At 38.5% G+C, this 14266-nt stretch overlaps 1 protein-coding gene across 2 annotated transcripts in view; it reads right to left on the reverse strand.

The window, feature by feature from the left end:
- Tbc1d19 (TBC1 domain family member 19) overlaps nucleotides 1-14266 on the reverse strand; it is a 116764-nt gene that overhangs the window by 16542 nt on the left and 85956 nt on the right. For both annotated transcript variants that reach the window (XM_036200962.1, XM_036200963.1), the window contains 2 exons: nucleotides 2978-3087; nucleotides 1943-2034 (listed from right to left, as the gene is read on the reverse strand). In XM_036200962.1, coding sequence (XP_036056855.1) covers nucleotides 1943-2034; nucleotides 2978-3087 — 202 coding nt within the window. The remainder of the gene's footprint in view (nucleotides 1-1942; nucleotides 2035-2977; nucleotides 3088-14266) is intronic.

The raw sequence follows: 14266 nt of genomic DNA on the forward strand, positions 1-14266 counted from the left end.
AAAAAAAAGAGAAATCTATAACATTAATGCTTGTATCAAAGAAGGAAAGAAAGGTACCTTAAATAAGAGCAAAATAAGCCCAAAGCAAGTGTAAAGGAAAAAGATATGAATGGAAGAGCAGAAATTAGTGTAACTGAAACTGTAAAACAAGAGAAAACTCAACAGAACATAGAACTCATTCTTTCAAAGATGGCTGAAGTTAATAAATCTCTAGGCAGAAAAATCAAGAAAAAGAGGCAGGGCAGGCCCTCTCAACCTGATGACCTGAGCCCTAGCCCAGGACCAACTCCAACAAGAGAAGAAACTCATGCAAATTGTTCTCTGACCTCCACACACATGCTTTTGTGTGTGTGTGTGTGTGTGTGTGTGTATGTGTGTGTGTGTGTGTGTGTGTGAGAGAGAGAGAGAGAGAGAGCATGTTGTGTGTGTGTGTGTGTGTGTATACACTAAATAATAAGTAAAAAACAAAAACACAACAGCAGTAGTTCTCACTCATGAAAGCCTTTTAAAAATTGATTTCTACCATCTACTGGGTTTTTTATACTTCCTCCTATTGAAGAATTTTAAGTCACCAAAATCTAAATGTTCTTTGTAGTGATTTAAAATGTATAAGCAGACTAGAAAAACCATCAACATTTTATTTTCTAGCAATGAACTAAACATCTTCAACCCAACAAAGGCCTAGTTATAAGCAACTACTAATTTCACAACAGTAAACAGAGGTTAGTGAACTTTTGCACTCAATATAAACTATTTTTTGCAACATTGCTGTTTTATAGTCTCGTTTAAGAACAGAATATTTTTCAAAGGAGGCCACAAAAGAAACAGTATCAATTCTGAATTATCAAAGGATAATTTTTAAATAACACTTGAAATCTTTCTTAAATCCATTGGGGCTTTGGCGATAGAGCATTCACATCTGCGCCTTCCATGTCTGTATCTTTTCTATACTCACTGAACCTGAAAACAAGTTCACAGGGTGGGAATTCTCTTCATTTTAAGATAAAGAAATTATCTTGATTTAAGTATAAATATGAATTTTCAGCATAAATAACTTTACTTGTTTGGCATGCCTTAATAGAAATGGAGTTTGCAGCAGGGTTACATTTATGTCCCCTAAGGTAGGCATTTGCTGCAGAGTTAACTATGAGGAAGACAAACTAGCACACTTGGCTGCCATTAAGTCCTCTCAAAGAGGTAGTGTCCTTTGTTCACATAGACCTTCCTTAACAGTGTGTGAGGCTGCTTAGAGAGGACAGGAGCAAAGCCCTAATCTAGATAAGAGTATTTAACAGGAGGCAGAACCGTTTACTGAGGTCAGAGCCAATCTGCATAGTTAACCTACTACTCATACTGAGATCAGTGAAGCAAGTGTAAACTTCTGTAAGGGGAAAGCACGGGACAACTGCTGGGAGGTGTCTGGTCTGCCTCCCGTGGTGAAAACAGCAAACCCGAACCTTACACATTTCAGAGTTGCGCTCTGACAACTCTAGTTCACACTGACTTAATTTGGGTAGTACCACATTCCCAGGCTCTATTTGTTCCACAAATGTTTTCTTTATGAATTGAAGTTAGGTTAATTTGGTGATTCCACAGCAGACACAGAAGTCAATCCCAGTGAATACAACTTCTAATAGGGCACTAGTCAGTGTTCTAAGTTTATGTTGCCTTCAGTGCTTGACCCTGAACCCAGAGGCTCACACGTAAGCCAAGTGCTTTCCCACTGAGCCACAGACCCAGCCTCTAAGAACCTTTGTTTCTTTCACAATAGAGTTGGACTTAGTGATTAGTACATTTGCAGGAAGAACTGTTGCCTTTCTTCCTTGAGGACTTGCTCTGTGTGTGTGTGTGTGTGTGTGTGTGTGTGTGTGTGTGTGTGTATGTTTCCAGCGTCACCTTGGGGAAGCATTGTGAAGAGCAGTGAGGCAACAGAACTACTCACGGTTGAGCGCCGATTTCTCGAAGATGATAAAAGAGTTGGGGAAGGTACGTTTGAAGAAGGGTCTCAAACAGCAAACACAGTGATACAATACCCTGGATCCAACAACGAGGCAGAAGAGACATAGTTTAGTCTTTAAATATGAACTATGGGAACAAATCATTCCAAAAAGACAATGCATATTAGTATTCTTTGTGACTCAAAACAGAGCACACCAATGGATCTCTGACACTGCATTCATTTAAAGGACATTTTTATGTCATTGTGAATACACACTTGCTGACATGCTAAGCAGTCTCCTTTTAAACACAGCAGCCCTCACCCCCACAGCTGGAGAACCCAAGGCAAACACATTCTGTACAGGAAACCTGCCACTGTGAGCCACATACCACCACTCAGGTTTCTCTGGATGTGTTCCAGTTTCCAGGCACTTATGGTGCCGTGGGCATTCTGGACCTTCTCTCCCATGTGTCTTTGCCTGCAGCCCCGCCCTTCGGGAAACCATTTCCTGCTTTTCTTGCCTCTTTGAATCACATCAAGAAGTTATCAGACAAACATATCTGACAACTCAGAATAAAAATTTTGTTTACTAAATCTACTTTTTTAAAAAGGGCATTGTTTGTAAAGTAGAAGTAACCAACTTAAGCAAGTTTTTTTTTTTCAAATGCATTTATTCCTTAGCAACTCTGATTAAAAGTTTTCCCACAGCAGCACAGATAACCTCCCCAACCTCCCTTCTCAGATGGAGACATCAACAAAGAAGATTGGCATCTTTGTCAAGGATGAGAATCTAGACAGCTCAGGTTTGTTTGTTTGCTTTTAAAATTTTAACACAGAGAGCTAAAAATCTAGTTAATAAGAGATGTTTTCCTCTCTACTCTGCAAAATATTTAAACATCACTTTCTTTTCTCTCCTTGATTCTAGAAACACATTTGAAACCATAAATTACAATTTCTTGCTCTGTAATTTGAGTAGGAGACTACTTCTTTAAGGAAAGGACAGTTTAGAGGCTGAGCTGACCCAGCTCAGGAACTTACAGAAGGGTGTGAGGAAATGGAGTGGAGTCGGAAGAAAAAGCGGACGTACATCTCCCGGAATATCTGATACAATTTGTAAGGTTCATGATACAGAAAACACAGTGGAGCAACTACAAGAAAAAAGAATTGGTAATACTGCATGACTAAAACGTTTAGAATAAGTTCATGAAGTACAAAGAACAGAGCAAGAAGGCGTAGTGTTCAAACCCACAGCAAAGTCTGTTGTCATATGTCCACTGTGTTTTAATGTTCAAAGAGAATATTCGCATGTGGAGTTCAGACAACTGCTAACCATTATACAAGTTATGATGCTTAGGATCCCAGCCTGTCATTTGACTGGGAATGGAGTGACTGAGCTGGTATGCTTAGAAATGAGGCCACAAGAAAGCAACACTCAAGTATTTCTTACCCTTTTTCTGAGACAGGGTATCATAGCCCATGCTGGCCTTTACCCCCAGCTCCTTCTGCCCCTCAGCTTTCCAAGTAGAAGTTCCTCCTTCTTTCTTTTAGTCATCATAACAACTAGAATTAGAATAACTGTTATCTGAGATTTGCAGATGGAGAAACTGAGGTACAAGGGAGCTGAGGTATTTATCCAAGGCTACAGCACAGACTTATTTCAGTGTATGTGTTTCCATCTGTTATACCAGCTTGTTCATGTGCCCTTGGAGAAATGAAGACCCCAACCTACAGCACATCTTTACCCTAAATCAGAGCTTCTACAAAAGATGTAATTTTCTGCACCTTTGTTGTTAGTGCATAGGTAGAAAATTTGCCTTTGTATGGATTGTGTATTCATCAACCTTATTAAATTCATTTATTAATCCTCACAGATTATCTGATTATTCTTTTAGATTTTCTATGTATATAGTTACAATATTTGATAATAATGGAAGTTTTATTTTCTTTCCAGTATCTGTTTATTTATTTCCTTACTTATTTATCTTGCTTTGTTTCATTGGCTATGACCTTCAAAGGACTAAACTGTACAACAGTACCAAGGGGGCATCTTTATCGGTTTCTTAGAGACAAAACTTTTAATATTGCTAAGTATAATACTTACTATATACTCAGTTATTATTGATCAGAATAAAGACATTCCCTCCTATTCTTAGATAAAAGTTCTTATCACAAATATTTTACTTATTAGTATAAATTATTCATACAGTATTCATTATTACATTTTCTTCCTTTTTTCAAATAGAAAAAAGATTTATTGTCTTATAATTTTCTGAAAACAAAATATTTCTTTTGGGAAGACTTCAGATCCTTTATTGTGAACAGAAGCAGTGACGGTAATGCTGCACTTAAGCCTGTATCTTCCCAAGTGCCTACAAGAATCACAGAGCCAAGAAAAGTACCCTGTTAATCATATACATTTATAACATGCATTTTATCCAATTCACCACCAGCTCCCCTCTGTGATTTCTTTCTTCAATGGACAGTGGTAACTGCAGATGCTCACAACTGGTCAAAGGATGGAAATGAGTGACAGGTGAATGCTCAACCATGAATGGGATGCCTATGTTACCCTCCAAGTTTCTGGAAACACTGCGTAAGGATGGGCGGAGAGAGTGTCAGAGTGGAGGGAGCAGGAAGTAGTGGGCAAGTCAAGATGTGGTTCATGGACTTCCTCACCTCACAAGGCCATTGCATTCTTCAACGTACAGTGGCTATGATTACCTACACAAGGTCAACACCTGATTATAGACTGGGGAGGATCTTATCAGGCTCCAACCCTCCCTGAGGATTTATATTCAGTTAATATGGGGGGGCATATTCCATTTTCTTCAGTGGTGTGGCCAACTGGCAACAGGCCCTTGCTTCATGTAAAGAATTCCTCAAAACAATCCTGAGCAAGAAGACCAAGGTGGAAGGAATACATTCCAGACCTCAAGATACATTCCAGAGCCACAGTAATAGAAACGATACCCTACTGGTACAGAAATGAACACGCGGATGGAACAGTGAGATACTTCTGCTTGCTACAGTTCCTACTCTAAGAACTCTCTGTTCAGAGTCCTAGCCATGTTTTTAAACGTGTCTTTGGTTGTTTGTTTTTTGACTGTTTTTTAGTACTTCATGGATAGTAATCTTCTCTGTCTGATGTACTTCTGGAAAAATTGTCTCCCAGAATTTGGGCCTCCTCTTCACTCGATTGTGAAGTGATTGAAGAAAAACAAGGGAATAAACAGAATACCCCAATAAGAGTACACATAACTACAGCCAGCTACTGTCGGACAAAGATGCCGATCACATACACTGGAGAAAAGACAACATCTTTAACAAATGATGCCGGCAGAACTGGATGGCTGCAAGAAGAAAAATAGATCTGTATCTATCACCTTGAAAAAAACTAACTCCAACTGGATCAAAGACCTAACTGTGCAACATGAAAACTGAAATTGCTACACAAACACCCGGGCAGTATCCTACACGACTTAAGTGTATGAGTGGACTTTGTGAACAGGACCTCATCTGCCCAGGAATAAAGTCCAACAATTGACAAATGGAAACTTACAAAAATAAAAGGCTTCTACACAGCTAAAGGAACAATCAATCAAGTGAAGAGGAGGCCCACAGAAAGGGGAACAATCTTTGCCAGAAGTACATCTGATAGATTAATAACTGGAATATATAAAGAATTAAAAAACAAAGAGTCAAAAACAAAAGCAAAACAAAACAGAGACACATTAAAAAATGGGCCAGGGATCTGAACAGAGTTCTTAAAATAAGAACTATCTTAAATAAGAAATATCAAACATTTACCTTATCCCAGTCAGAATGGGGAGGATCAACAAAACAATTGACCAAAAGTGCAGAAGCAAATACTGGGAAAAGGGAACTCTCATTTACAGTGGGTGAGATTGCAAACGGACCCACACACTCTAGAAAACAGTGTGGAGAACTTTCAAAAAGCTAAAAGTCAATCTACCATATAACACAACTACACCAGTCCTTGGCATATGTCCAAAGGACTAGACATCTTACTCCATAGATAATTAATTGTTCAGCCATATTCACAATAGAGAAGAAATGGGAAAAAACCAAATGCCTATCATAAGATGGATAATGAAAATGTGGTAAACACACACCATGGAATACTATTCAGTTGTAAAGAAAAACAAAATCATGAACTTTACAGGTAAATGGATGAACTGAAAAGGTCATATTGAGTGAGATAATCCAGAACCAGAAAGACAAGTGTTGTGTGTTCTCTCCCATCTGTGGCTCCTAACTCTAGATATTCAGGTGTGTTCCTGTAATCTAGAGTAACTGCAGAAACCAGGAAAGGAAAAGGGGACCAGGGAAGATGGGGGAGTAGAAGAGAGGAAAAAGCATGGTACAAGGGATGTGAAGAGGAAAATGGTTAAAGAGTGTGTGTGGGGGGAGGGGTGTTACTTGGAGAGGAAAAGGATGCCAATACAGAAGGAGAGGGAATGAAGAAGGTAAAATAAAAGTAAAGATGTCTGGAAAACTCACAAGGAATCATATTACTATTGATTTACTGAAGTTTCATATAATACATATAAGTTTATGTGTATACATATGTAAATTAAATATTTTCCTATGTAGGCTGACAATGAACCAAAGACTAACAAGAACCCCAAAACCAGGCATGAGAAGCTCCCTTCCAGTTTTTGGTCATGGTAGCTTAAGTCACTCCCCAAAATTGTAGGCTACTGCTGTTGCCACTAGTTATCTCCTAGAGGTGGAAAGTAAGTCCCTATTGCTGAAGACACCATGCACTTCAGACACAGGTTTTAGATGATCCAGGCTGAATCTGCCTAAAAACCTTCTCCCTGAGGTTTAGATTTCAATAAACAAGAAGGTGCCATATACGCTTCCAAGGGAGGGAATCCAATAGTAGTTCTACCTACCTATGACACCTATGAACAACAGCAACCAGTACACACAAACCCTAGGAGTGCAATAGTGGCAGGCATATCTTGGCAGTAACCAATGGCTCTCTCAATGGACTTGAGGCCCCCTCAACAGGAGGGAAATCACACCTGGTACTGGAAACCTAGTCAACTACACAGGGCAGTGAGGTTATGGATGCTGGTGGAAAAGCTACAATTAACACTTTATTAAACCAGCAAGACCCCTAACTACATCCTAAATTTGTCCTTATATCCATAGTTATATAAGTATAACTCTCACCAAAGAAACTTCTCTTTACAATAGATGGAGAACATTATAAAAAAACAAAACAAAACAAAAAACCCTACAATCAATAAAAAACAAACACAGAGAGCCAGTGATAGTGGCACCCAACTGATACATCTACAACACAACTTCTGCACCACGGCTCACGATTGTAGAAAAGGGGGCAGGAAGATTGCAAGAGCCGAAAGAACAGGAGTCTGCCCTAAGACTGGCTCTCCTAGACGTTTCAGGGAAGATCTCAACAAGGAAGGCCCCAACAGACACGGCAACATGGAAGGGGCAAACCTCATGGGGCCCCAACCCTAGACAAAGATCTACAGGCAACTAAGGAACGCTGAGAGTGGGAGAAACCATCCTCCTGAGTGGAGAGGCTCCCAGTTAGTTATCCAATCCCAAGTAGTCAGTCGTACAATCATACACATACAGGTAGCATCATATAGACTGAGCAGGTTGTATTTATATAACAAAAATGAAAAAAAACAAGGTTACAAATTGGAGAAAGAGCAAGGTGTGTTTGGGGGGCCATGGGAGGAATTGAATGAAGGAGAGGGAGTGAGGGAATGATGAAATTATACTTTAATTTCAAAAAAATTTATATGCATATTTGTGTGTATACATACAAGAGTGTGCAAGTACACATATGTGAAGACCAGGGGTCAATGTCGAGGGTCTTCCTTTATCACTTCCCACATTACATCGTGAGACAAGGTCTATTGTCAAATATGGAGTGTACAAATTGGCTAGCCAGGCTCCAAAGATCCACCTGTCTTTGTCTCCCCCCAATGCCTGTCCCTCCACAACTCCACCCCTAGTGCTCCGGTTAGGGATGAGAGCCACCACACCTGGCTGCTATGTGGCTGCTGAGGGTCAGAACTTGGTGGTCATCATATTTTGTGGCAGGCATTTTCCTGACTGTGCCACCTCACTAGTCCTCAAGAACTTTAATTTTGGAAGTTAAGTAAGTAAAACATAAGATGACTTCTCAACATCTTTAATTAATTCACTTGGAAAGTAAACATTTGAATAATGTCTTCCTACTACTGGTTAGATTAAATGTTTTATGGTCTCAGATTCACTATGAGTCAGAAGATGACCTTGACTTTCTCATCTTCCTCCCTCTACCTTCTGTGTGCTGGGATCATAGGCATGCACCACATGTTCCTTTTGTTGTTGTTTTGTGATGCTGGGGAGCCCTGCATGCTAGGTAAGCTGGCTACCATTTAAGTTACATTCCTCAGCCCCTAACATATCAAAATAGCTTCCACCAACTTAACATGCTCCTCGGACCAAAGATTCATTTTGGCAACAAGTGCTAAATGACGTTTTCTTTTGCATCCAGTTATTGTCAGTTAATCACACTGTGGGATGTCAGAAAATGCTAATCATGGGACCAATCTGATCACATGATTCTACTATGCTGACAAACAATGGCACATTTTCCAGGAATTTGAGCATAAACAATGCAAATATATAAAACTGAATCTCATGGGGTTGGGGATTTAGCTCAATGGTAGAGTACTTGCCTAGCAAGCGCAAGGCCCTGGGTTTGGTCTTCAGCTCTGGCAAAAAAACAAACAAACAAACAAAAAACAAAAACAAAACAAAACAAAACAAAAAACCCGAATCTCTAATTATTAATTTTAACCAAAAAAAAGTCTGGCTTATTTGTAGTGTTTTCATATGGCACAAACTGGGTTGGGCTCTATAATATCTTGGTAAACTCTGGGGGCAGTGGATGGACATTGAGTAAGCAGGGAAACCAGGGGAAAAATTTAGCATTCTTCTTTTTGACAAAGTGAACAGAAAAGTCATAAAAATATTGTAATTGCTTGTGCACAAAGCTTCAATTATAAGCCTAAAGCACAGTTTGCACTGTGATGATGAATGATTCAGTGAAGTCAGCATTTCATATGGCAAATTCTGCTTTTTCTGTAGGGCATGCAAGGAACAAATTACTTTCAGGGGAGCTAAAATATAAATTAATAAATGAATTACTTAGAAATAGAGAAAACTCATATATAGTACATATTTCATATAGATATACGGTTGATAGCCAAAGAGGTATGCCCTTCTACTTCAAAACTAACATTTGAAATTTATCAAAATACATTGCTACTTGCAGAAATAGCCCAAATTAAAGTATTCCATATATCTAAAAATTATAATTCATGCTTTAATTGTAATAAATTGTTAATAAAGCTTCAAAAGGAGTAATTGGAATTCATTTCCAATTTCCAATGACAAAGAACAGGACATGAATTTAAGAACAGGAGGAGTTGGAGGGAGGGGTGCATAAATAATGTAAATATAGTAATCATGTATGAAATTCTCAAAAAGTTTATTTTTATTAATTAAAATCTGCAACCTCCAACTGAAGATTTTATAGGTCCTGAGATTATTGACAACCATTCTAATGCAGAAATGAAGAATGTGCTTAAAAATTAATACATTTCCATAAACATAAATAATACAAAAACTTCTATAATAATCAACCAGTATTCAAGGCACCACAATACTTTGTTGAATTTCCTGAAAAAGCAACAAAACACCAGACCATTGATCTGTTACATATGACATGTAAAAAGTAGACATGACTGAAATTTTGATTTCTTGCATATTTCCCTACTTGGTTCTTCTATAAAAAGAAATTTACTCATTAACTTTTAAAGCAACATAGATGTGTGGTGGAACTTTACCAATGACATGATAATGGCTATGTACTTATAAGACTATCTATATAAATGAGGATCAGAAGACAGTTTAAACAAGTACGTTTTGAGTGGATTTTGAAAACATAAACACTGTGATGTGTAAAATGAAGAAACTGAAATGGCCAAGTGCTAACTACTTAGAGATGGTGTGCTGGAACACTGGCGCTGCTAGCTGGCTGCTGCTAATGTCTCCACAGCCGCCTCCCGTTTCCTAATGCAGTATGTGTGAGCTCTTCATCAAATACTTTGCACCATTTACTTCCTTATCAAACATTTCTCCCCAGGTGTATCAGTGTGAGCCTACTTAAGTGACCATGAACATGAACGGGCAGAGTCTCAGTCTACTAAAATCTGCCAGGTGTCTAATCCTTCATGGCATCAAGTAGACTTCAATTCACTTGTGTATACTAAACATTTATTTGTTTATTTGTTTTTGCTTGTTTTTAGAGATAAGAATCATGGTTTTGTTTTGTTTTGTTTTGTTTTTTGTTTTCTGTGTAATGCCTTAGCTGTTCTGGAACTCACTCTGTAGACCAGGCTGGCTTTGAACTCACAGGGATCTGCCTGCCTTTGCCTCTCCAGTGCCAGGATTAAAGGAATGAACCACACCACCTGGCTAAACATTTTTTTTTATTTGGAAAATGTTGAAACTTGGAGTTATTAAATTAAATAATAAAATTCAGACATTATTGTCAAGGGTAAAGTTTACATTCTTAACCTCTTCACGTTTCTTGTTTCAGATTCCTTACAATCTTATAAAAGTAATATGCCAGAGGTTCACTATAATACTGCAAGTTTATAAAATAGAGTACACTCTCATGCAAGCCTGTGAGCAACACCATCTGGATAGCACAAGTGAAGGTCCTCTAGGTCCCCTGCACATTTCTTACTGTATACAACTTTGAAAAGAACATTCTGTCATTCATAATGACTTTGATTGTCAATGTGGAAGCATTTTTTAAAAAATATTGGTATATTGCTTGGCTTGTGTTAAAATGGTAAAATATTTAAGTATTTCTATGGATCCTAAAGGTCATGGGAAGAATAAAATAGATGCCATAAGTTTAGGTAAATCATGAACACACACAATCTAAAGTGACATCATGAAGTATACTGTGTTCTTTCTCTTGCCAATCTTTGTTAAATGTTCACTATTCCTCAATGGCTTGTAAGGCCCCCAAGGCCTCCGAGTTCTCAAGCCTATGCATGAATTTCCCCAAGGATGAATGAGTGCTCCCACAGAGCCAACAGCAGGCATAGCAAGAGTCCAGAGAAATCATGAGTCACTACTGTTGTCCCCTCCTTCAGATTTTTCTGACATAATGGTTTTTAGAGCGTTAGTGCAGAAATTTATGCAGCCTGATTTTGAACTTACTAGAGTTAAATATTTTAATGAAAAATTATATGTTTTGATCATGTTTTCCCTCCCCCAATTCCTTCCAGATCTTCCCCACCCAATTTTATGTTCATTTTCTCACTTAGAGGGAAAAAGGCAAAAATTCCTCACAACAACACAAAAACAAAACTTACAATAAGCAAAAGACCAATAAGAGCAAAAATGACAAAAGGAAGAAAACTGAAGCAAGAAGCCCATGAAAATATGACCGAATTTATTAGGTGTTGGCCAATTACTCCCAGACATGGGGCCTACCCTGAGCTGTGGCTACGGCCAGTGACGCTCCACTGGAGGAAGTGGTTTTCCCTTTGCCAGTAGGTATCATTGCAGATAGCTTCTTGGTTAGAGGTGGGACCCTATATCCACCTGCCCTGCTCAGTGCTGGGACCCCATCTGCCTTGAACTAGTGTAGGCCTTGTGTATGCTGCCACAGTCTCTGTGAGTTTATATGTGCATTGGTATAATTGTATCTTGGAGTCATCCATCACCTCTGTCTCCTACAATCATTCTGCCTCATCTTACGCATAGGAACCTGAGCCTTGAGGGGAGGGGTTTTATGAAGGATCCCATTTAGGACTGAGTGTTCCAAGGTCTCTCAGTCTCTGCACACTGTCCAGTAGTGGGTCTCTGTGCTGATTCCCACCTATGCAAGAAGAACCTTCTCTGACGAGGGCTGAACAAGGCAGTGATCTATGGATATAGCGGGATACCACTAGGGATTATTGTATTGCTATGTTCCTTCCTTTAGCAGAATAAGGTGCTAGGTTTTCCTCCAGGCCCATGATCTATGTCGTCTCGGGTTCTTGGCCACTTAATAAGCATCAGGTAAGGGTTCCATCTCATGGAGTGGGCCTTAAATCCAATCAAAAGGTGGCTGTTTCCTCCCTATGGAGGAGGAGGTGGAAAGAGTATAAGAGCCAGAGGGAATGAAAAACACCAAGAAAACAAGGTCCTCTAAATCAGTATGAGCAAAGCTCATGTGAACTCACAGAGACGGAAGCAGCATGCAAAGGGTGTGCACAGGTCTTCACCAGGTCATCTGTGTATTTACTATGGCTTCCAGTTTAGTGTTTTTATGGATTCAATCCCTGAGTGTGAGAACACGTGGGTCTCTGATTCTTGTACCTTCTTTGTGGCTCTTTTCCTTCTGTTGGTTTGTCCTACCCTTTAATGTGATAGTTTTTGTTTTATCTTATTATATTTTAATACTATCTCTTAGAAGTCTGTTATTTAGTAATGAGAGACAGAAAGGGAGTAGATCTGGATAAGAGAGGAGGTGAGGAGGAACTTGGAGGAGAAGGGGGAAAACTGTAATCAGGATAAATTATGTAAGAAAATTATCTATTTTCATAAAAGGAAAAAAAAAAAAAGAATGGTTGGTTCTTCCCATAACATTTGTGCCACTATTTCACTACCGTATCTGACAGGCAGGTTACTGTTGTAGATCACAGGGTCTGTAGCTGCATGATAATGATGATTATCTTTCTTCTCTGATAGTGAGAAGGCTACCTTCCAATATAATAATGGTAGTCATTATTGAAGCTTCTAGGTAGGCACAGCTCAACATTTCTATGTTTGATGATTTAATTAACTGTTGTCTTCAGCAGTAGGGCCTTACCATCAGATTGTAGAGAGCAACCAATAGCCTTAACAATATCCTATGATGTTTGTGGGTTTCCATGGAGCTCCTTTGGCCAATGATGCAACAAGATATAACCTATTCCTGCCCTGAAGGTGACACAAGATGTCTAGTTGGCACACTGTCTCCCTCATTATTTGGTGACTTCATTTATATCCCTTTTATATATGCAAGTGTGTGTGTGCTATATAATTTAAAGTGTATTGAATTATATATTAAATTTACACTTATATATTAATTTACTATATAGAAATATATATTCAACACAAATATATTTATGTTCATAAATATATAGGTATGTCTATTTCAGAAATCTTCTATAGTAGTAGGTATCCATATGGTTTTTCAAATGGCCTTTATATTAATGTCCTTCCCCATATTCCTTCCTTTACTCTTCTCTTCCATTCCCTCCCTATTTGATCTTCCTATTCTAGTTTCCCTTTGACTCTCCATAACACTGTATTGGAGGTTCTCTCCTCCCCCCAGTCCCTTATTAGCTACTTAACCTCTGTGGTTATTTGGATTGTAGCATACTTACCGAAGGCTGGAAATCTAAATCCACATATAAGAGAAAATACACAATATTTGTCTTTTGGTGCCTTGGTTATTTCAAGCAGGGTGATTCTTCTACCTACAACCATTTACCTACTAATTTCATAATTTTATTTTTCTTAACAGTTGAATACTGTCCCATTGTGTAAATGTACCACATTTTCATTATCTATTCATCAGTCGAAGGACATATAGGCTGTTTCCAATTTCTGGCTATTATGAATACAGTAGCAATGAACATGGATGAGCAAGTATCTCTCTGTAGTAAGATAGTCCTTTGGGTATAAACCCAAGAGAGGCACAGCTGAATTCTAAGATAGATCTATTCCAGCTTCCTGAGGAATCACCATACTTAAATTTCCATAGTGATTGTAGCAGTTTGCACTCCCACCAGCAATATATGAGTGTTCCCCTTTCCCCATATCCATGCCAGAAGGAGCTGTCATTTGTTTTATTGATCTGGACCATTCTGTCTGGGAAGATCAAACCTCAAAGGAGCTTGGATTTGCATTTCTTTCATGGTTAAGGATACTGGACATTTCTTTAAGTGTTTCTTAGACATTTGTTTCATCTTGTGAGAACTCTCTGCTTAGCTCTGTACTCCATTTTTAATTGGGTTATTGCATTCTTGATGTTCAGAACTTTCAGTTCTTCATATATTTTAGATACTATCTCTCTATCAGATGTGTAACTGGTAAGGATCTTTTCCCATTCTAAAGGCTGCTTCTTTGCCTGAAAGATGGTGCCCTTTGCTATATAGAAGATTCTCAGCTTTGTGATGTCCTATTTATTTGTTTGTTTATTTGTTTATTTATTTGTTT

The sequence above is a fragment of the Onychomys torridus genome, chromosome 10 (assembly GCF_903995425.1).
Source record: "Onychomys torridus chromosome 10, mOncTor1.1, whole genome shotgun sequence".
NCBI lineage: Eukaryota > Metazoa > Chordata > Mammalia > Rodentia > Cricetidae > Onychomys > Onychomys torridus.